This window comes from Wolffia australiana, chromosome 8, assembly GCF_029677425.1.
Source record: "Wolffia australiana isolate 7733 chromosome 8, ASM2967742v1".
Classification (NCBI taxonomy): Eukaryota; Viridiplantae; Streptophyta; class Magnoliopsida; order Alismatales; family Araceae; genus Wolffia; species Wolffia australiana.
The window spans coordinates 608,975-616,942 of NC_135842.1; the positions used below are offsets into that span (position 1 = coordinate 608,975).

The 7,968-nt window shown below is 35.8% G+C and overlaps 1 protein-coding gene across 1 annotated transcript; it reads left to right on the forward strand.

Moving 5' to 3' along the window:
• On the forward strand, window positions 1–1,773 carry LOC144706295 (ras-related protein Rab11C). The gene is made up of 3 exons (XM_078579177.1): window positions 1–160; window positions 292–481; window positions 1,146–1,773. The coding sequence occupies exons 2-3, from the start codon at window positions 317–319 to the stop codon at window positions 1,629–1,631; spliced, it is 651 nt and encodes a 216-aa protein (XP_078435303.1). The 5' UTR covers window positions 1–160; window positions 292–316; the 3' UTR covers window positions 1,632–1,773.
• Window positions 1,774–7,968: the final 6,195 nt, after the last annotated feature.

The following is a 7,968-nucleotide window of genomic DNA, read 5'->3' on the forward strand; positions in this document are numbered from 1 at the left end:
AAGGGGGTCTCCGTTGGGGGGCTGTTTTAAAATTGTCCGTTCGTCGTTGGCGTTTGTTTTTCTTGCCATTTTCTTCCCATGGGCGGCGCGGACTGTGTCGTCTCCGATCCCCTTCTGCGCAGGACCTGAAGAACCGCGCGATCTCCGTCAAATTCATCAGGTATTACGCTTTTTCGCGGATCTTGGTTCTACTTAGATTCGGTTCTCTTTGATTTCTGTTTTCTGGCGTGATTTCTTGCTTGATCCTCCAATGCGGGCTCCAATTTGCTTCTGATTGCTGTTCTTACGTAGATCGGTGGCGTGTTGGACGGCTGGGATGGCTCACAAGGTTGACCACGAGTATGATTACCTCTTCAAAATTGTGCTGATCGGAGATTCCGGCGTCGGGAAGTCCAATATTCTTTCGAGGTTCACGAGGAACGAGTTCTGCCTTGAGTCCAAGTCCACGATCGGGGTCGAATTCGCCACCAGAACACTTCAGGTGGTTTATCAACTTATTTGTCCGCGATCTATGTTTTCAAATCTTTGTCCGTGAGACGTTTGGTGATATCGAAGGATCGATCCTCTCGCCCACATGTCGAACATATGATATCTCTTTGTGTTTTCCTTCTCTCTCTCTCTCTCATGGAAGACGGCTGATCCCCGTAATGATGAGTCGCATGGAAGACGATTTCGAAATTTTTGTGCAGTTTTCTGAACGAGACCTGAGAATTTTAATTGCCCATTTATTGAACGCTCGATATTTTCATCGTGCAGGGATAAAGATGACGACAACTTTGAACACTTTGTATTCACAAGTTTTAGCGTGTCTTATATTTCCAGGAACTTGCAACTTCAGATTCTCGAGAAGAGAAACTGTCAATGGATCCCTTACTGATTAAAATATAACATTTCTTCAGGGAATTGAATTGACGATGTTTTACTCGGTTGATCTATTTTCTGCTTGATCTCGAGAATGCTCTGCCACATTGATAACACATCTGCGGTCAAGATGATAAATTTTACTTGTGTCTAAGATATTTCATTGTGATCATAACTGCAGAGTAAAATGTGATGTGTTCTGTCTAAGAATTATTCGTTTGCTTGGTCCAGTCCACTGTCTCACGAGATCTTGATGTAATTTTGCTTTGTTTCTTGGGCGACAGGTGGATGGAAAGACTATAAAGGCACAGATATGGGACACTGCAGGCCAAGAACGATACAGGGCCATAACCAGTGCCTACTACAGAGGTGCAGTGGGCGCCCTCCTCGTGTATGACATAACGAAGAGGCAGACCTTTGATAACGTTCAACGGTGGCTTAGAGAGCTGAGAGATCACGCTGATTCCAACATTGTTATCATGATGGCTGGTAACAAGTCGGATCTGGCCCACTTGAGATCTGTTCAAGAGGATGATGGCAGGACACTTGCAGAGAAAGAAGGGCTCTCCTTCTTGGAGACCTCAGCCCTTGGTTCTGTCAATGTTGAGGAGGCATTCAGAACTATACTGGGTGAGATTTATCAAATTGTCAGCAAAAAGGCTCTTGCAGCGCAGCAGAACGCTGCCGCCGCTGGCCCGCCTGGCCATGGCACCACTATCAATGTCTCTGATGTTGGCGGTGGCACCAGGAAGGCCTGCTGCTCCACATAAGCCCTTGAAGCATGTAGGACAAGCTGTAGGGGCTGGTCTAAATTTCTAAAGGTGTGCCACATCCCATCCTGTTTTCTTTCTTTTTTTTTCTTAAAAAAAGAAATTCTAAACATCATTTTGGAAGTTGCGTTTACTTTGAGCATCGCATGTTTTTTTTTGGCGCTTCTTTATCTTCAAATACTTCGTTATAGGCACATAGTATGTGTGTTTCGTACGGTGGAAGACTTGCATTTTTCTTGAGGCATCATCATAGAATGTGTGGTTTCACAAAGACATCACCTTGATTTTTCTATGATGACTTTTCTGAAAGGATTATTTGAATCATTTATATATTATATACAATTTTGTGTTCTTGTAAATGTCTCCTTGAAATCAAAGTCATTATGCAACTATAATGGGGGAGTGATGTACATATATCCCTCGTCAAACATCCGAGAGTAATTACATAAACATCATGATTCCTACTACGTTGATTATTTTACTCAAAATTTATGTCATGGAAGTTAGAAGTCTGTGACCTGGAATATTTGGAAAGTTTTCAAAATTTTTGTCATGCACGGATGCAAGATTTAAGCTTCAACTTAAGATTACCAAGTTGAGATGGGTTCATCTGGATGTTATCAAATCAATTTAATTCAGATCCAGATTTATAGCGGTACAAAATTTTCTTCAAGATAGATCTCTTGTGGAGAAGTTTCTTGTCTAGAATTAAAAATCTATAGACGCTCCATAAATTTCACATGAAAGATGAGCATATCTAGTCGGCCCACAAGTGAAAAAAGTTCATTCTACCATGTTGCATTGTATTTCCGATATAACAAATTAAAAAGAAAGAACGATTATTTTGCAATTATGATATTGTTGTCTATTAGGGTCATGTGTTCTGATTTATTATGACCTTTTTTATATCATTTACCACTTTCCGAATCTGACAAAAAATCATTTTTTTTACTCTCATGTGTTACTATAGGCATCTAGGCATGTGCATCTATTCCTCCTAGTTACCTATTTATTTTTCCCTTTAATATTTGTCAAATGATATTGGTCGGTGATTCAAAGTGCGGTTTACTTTGAAGGTGTCTGATATAAATATTTATTTATTTATCTAAAATTCAGCTTCTCTTTTTGTTTGTTTTATATCCAAAAATTCATAAGCTCTGACTGATAATTTAGTAAGTTAAATAAGTGTTTCTTTGTCATCGATAATATTGAAGAAATCATATGATATGGACATTCACAAGCCCAAATCTATCTGGTATAAATATTAATTCCCATGGGTTGAATCGCTCTGTTAAATCCCACAGATTTTAGACCATGCTCTGTAGATTGTGTTGCGCAGATCAAATGCTCTGTCTCATATTTATTTCCAGCTCTGGTGTTTGAGATCGATTCAGTTCCAGTTATTTAAGAGTTTTACACGTCGTAACATTTTTTTTCATTCCATTTACATGTTCGATTTCATCTTTTCTTCTCTTATCATAGCCTAGATCAGTAAGAGATTTGATCAGATATAGGTCTCAATGTGAGACATAAAGACAGCAGTAGAACACAACACTCTGAATTTGATAACCATTCGCTCACAATTTCAAAATCCTAACCATTATGCTTGGCACAGTTTTGAGTGGAACTTCTGTTTGTGTTTAAGTTTATGTCGTCTTGCCATTTTGGAACTTAAAACTTGGCTAAACCAATTTACGAAATTTACTCGAATTTGATAATGTGCACATTTGGGCATACTTCGGAAACTGGATTAAAAAGTTCTGTATAATTTGTATTTATTCTTACACTTCTTTTAGGCAATTGCTTTTAGGTTGCTATTGAAATAAGTAACGTAATATATATAACAAGACTATTGCTTCAAATGTTGGTTCACCTATCATTTCATATGATGAAATTAATAGTTTGATGACTTACCATGATTACTGATAAAGGTTGAAGACTCAAAAGAAGCTGAACGATCACTAAGGGTGATGAAATTCTCATGAGCATTTCCAAAATATGCCCACAACCATGATAATTCGAACATATTTTGGAAAATGGATTGAATCATTTTTTTGTGATTTTTATTGATTCGTACAGTTCTTATAGCTCACTAGTTTTAGGTTACCATTGAAATATGTAACACAATATATATAACAAGATTACTGCTTTAAATATGATGAATATAATAGTTTGACGAGTAATCAAGACCATTACTAAAAGTTGGAGAGTCAAAAGACGGTGAAGATTCATAAGTATGTGAAAAATGAAAACCATAAGCTCAAGGACATGAGACCATATCGACTGTGCAAGCGATTACGTAGTGGAAAGTATTACTAATTTATAGAAAATACTAACAGCCCAGTTCATTAGAATCAAATATCGAACTAATAATATTATTATTTCCCATCAACAATCAATAATCCACAGCCAATGACTGTCCTGGATGACTACAATATCAAATGTCAATGAATATAAAAAGCTATAACATATTGGACAAATGACATTTCTGTCTTGAGTTCCATCTAGTTTAATAAACATTCAAAATAGAATTGATCGCAATTTTTCTATGAAATGTTGGATTAATCATCCCTAAAGAAATGTTGACACTGTCATCTGCATGGCGACATTGATCGATTGTCAAATATTTATCTAAAAGAAATGAAAGGCAATACACATTTTCATCTTCCTATTTTATGAAAAATAGATGTAATAATCTATGGGATGATACTTAAGAGTTTTACAAGTCATTGGTAATCCCTAAAAATATATATTTATTGATATTTGATGGGCATAAAAGTCAACGATCTAAGTGTGGTATCTCGTTTGTGTAAGAACCTTATTCTTTAATCAAATTTGGCATAAAATAAAACTCCATTTGAGATTCTTTCTTCAAATTTGAAAACACATAAATTATGAATAAATCAGTGAAAAAACTTTATTTAGTGAGATAAAATAGGCAATATCAATAAATATGTTTATATGTAGCTTTAATTTCAAAATGATATAACAAAAATTCAATAATAATATATAGTAATATTAATCTGAATATTTTTATATTCTATATTTTGATCAATATTCCCCTATGACGTTTTAAGGAGCCCTAAACCATAACTGTCTCAAATAGGTAAATACAACAATAAATGAGAAGAACAAAGTTAACTTCAAAATACTATGTGCTGTCTTTTACCAACAATCCGTACACAGATTGGCAATGGAAATATTAACCCCACGTTACACCAAAAAACATTCTAAATATTTCTCAAACCCTGATATTACATTATCCAAGACACATTGTTATACATTATCAAAAAATCAGTTCAAAGCCCTATATCAATTTTCACAATCTCTCAAATTGAACTTTTACCTCATGTCAAGTGTACTCAGAGAAAATAATTGGCTCAGAAGTAATTAGCTAACACAAATGTGTCAATACTAACAATAAAATACCCTAATCACTCCATAATTTTTTTATTCCCAAATATAACATCTCTTAACTATCAAATAAACTTTGTATTCTTCAAATCAACTCTCCATCCCATTGATATTTATTTCATTTAATAGGATACTAAAATTTTCAATTCAGTTATGTTTTATGAGCTATATTTCTCTCATTTCTGACTACACAATTTCTTTCACAGGAAGAGGACTTTCTTTGATGTAATTTTTTAAAATAACCTGGAAGCGAACATATCAAAAAGAGATAAAAGTCACGAAACCCACAGGAGGTGTAAATAGTATAAATAAAATTTATTCCACATTTCTCATACCTGTGGCCACTAACTATGAATGTCATGCATACATAAATTACAATTGTTCAAATTTAACATTAGAGGAAGGTCTAAAATTCCTCCTTGTCTCATCATAGTGCTTGATTTTGTCCAAAGGAAAATTGATGTCATGCTTTATTGAATAAATATCAACTTGGATGATTGTGCCAATATATTTTTCTATAAATCGTTAAGACTTAAAAAAAACTACTCGATGATTTATACAACTTCTGCAGAGTTGAATCCATAACTGTTCACTCGTCGAATGTGTTTTTGGAAGACACATAGATGTTTGACCTTTGTATGTATCGACACAGTCCTTGAGATGTTGGATATCCTCATGATGCTGGATATATTGGAAATATGCAGAATGTGTCAGTTGAGGACAACTTAGGGTTGGGTAGATCTAGTTATAAAACACATGAAAAAATAATGGATGAAGTAATGTGGATAACCAAGAATGAAGTCAAGGATATTATGTGGCAGTCAAGCCGATCACACCACCGTGTTTAATTAAAGGTCATTGAATAAAATATTAGTTCATTACTATTCTATTGTGATGTTTATAATAAAGTCCATGAATATGTGTAATGACCTTATGAATTATGGTGAGATCATATTACAGTGATTGCTCGTCTTTCAACATGTATCCTAAGTATTCCTATCTGATGGATAGTCAAAATGGACATCGAATTATATGGATTGAAGAACACTATATGATCCTACTTTTACAATAAGTATGGTTGATCTTGTGGATGTTAGTGTGGCAACACTAAGGACACATATTGGGTGTTCTTTGGAGAAGGGGTTCACTTAATTAATCCAAAGAATCCCTGAATGGTATTATACCTAAAAGTTAATCAGGTTGATTCATGTTGCATTTGTATAAGTGATCCATTGACCTGAGACATCACGGACTTCTAGTGGATGGATTACTATATTTTGGCTACAACTCACGAGTCGCTAACGATAGGATTCAAACAAGTCATAGCTCAGATCTAGGAAGAAGTCCACGAAGATGATTGTGTGGTCAAGACGGGATCATCTGCCCTCGGTATAAGAGGAGATTGACTCACGTAAGACGATGCAGGTTAACCAAATCTAAGACATTGAATAAAACCCTTGTCCCCCATGTAGATGGCATACTCACAACATACAAATTTTCCTCTGTTAGTTTAAGGATTGGGAACAGCCTGGCACTACAAGTATGAAACTTAGCGATCGATTGTCGATATTATCTTTGTTATAATCAGTCATTCTTGTAAATTGTTGTCTCCAATGCAGATGCATGCAAAATGACATGATCAATGAATGAGACACAATAAATAAAAGGCAGGAAAAAGAATACGGAGGTTAAGCTCTACTAATTTGATAGAATGACCATGGACGACATAGGGATTGTGATAATGTGCTATTAATACAAAAGATCAGGCATATTACAGTAATTTGTGCATTAAAATTTCCTTAACTGTATGTTATCACATTTAAAAATGCTTAAAACACTCTTTAATGTAAATTTATAATTTTCCTCAAGTGATTGTACTCTCACACACTTTCTGAAATCATATCCATGAATAAATTATTTTTTAAGTCATAAAGTTTCTCTTGAACTGCTAAAGCTATTAACTAATGTTTTTCAATTTAACCCTTATTCGTCTCAAATTTTCTTGTGACTAAATGACTGCGAAATTAATCTGTATGGTAAAAGACTATTTGTATATTTATGTTGATTTTTAAATTTGCATTTCTTTCGTTATCTTTGAGTTTATGTGTCACGTGCCATGCATTGACTGTGATTAGGTACTTAGTGTTGGGTTCTATAGGCCTTGACATGGATGAACAAAAAAAAAACGATTCGCAGCGGAAGACTTTTGCAAATTGAACGTCATCAACAAGAACATTGAAATGAGGTACCTTTGCACGAATTTCATTCATGATTTCTTCGATCCCGGAGCGAGACGAGTCGAGCTGCTCAAGTGTGCAGCCTCTAGACGTATCCACGCATTCCTCGACACGTCGGATCTCCTCCTTCTTGTTGACGAGCCCCGTTCTTTCTCCATCGGCGTCATTACATCATCCCGATCACATCAGGGATGGAGAGGGGGTGTGGGGAGAGTGGAGAAGAAGGGGAAAGGCCCCTAAAAAATTCTGGCCTAGGTGAATTTCGTTCACGGGCTTCTCTTATTTACACTAAGTGGGTATTTTTCATAAAACCACCAAAACTTAAGTATATCTTCCGACATCCAAAAGACCATTTGCGTGTGACCCTCTAGGCCCATGTATCAGTCTAGTTAATGACTCCAGCGACCCAATAACCTTTATTGGCCTTCCAAATTAATTAACTATATCATCATATAGATTCATTAATGTCGGATCAATTTAACCCAATCGATAGGTCAAGACTCCGACACGTGGGGTGCCAAGCTATACCTCGTGTCCTAGAAGATACAAAGGAGTGTGTATCAACTCACTCATGGAACCTGTTCATCATCGGTTACCATGTATGTATAATCCCTCATCCACTTGATGCTCCTTGGACGACTTAAGGTATGGTCAACTGTCAAACCCTAATCGATCATCTGAGTTAG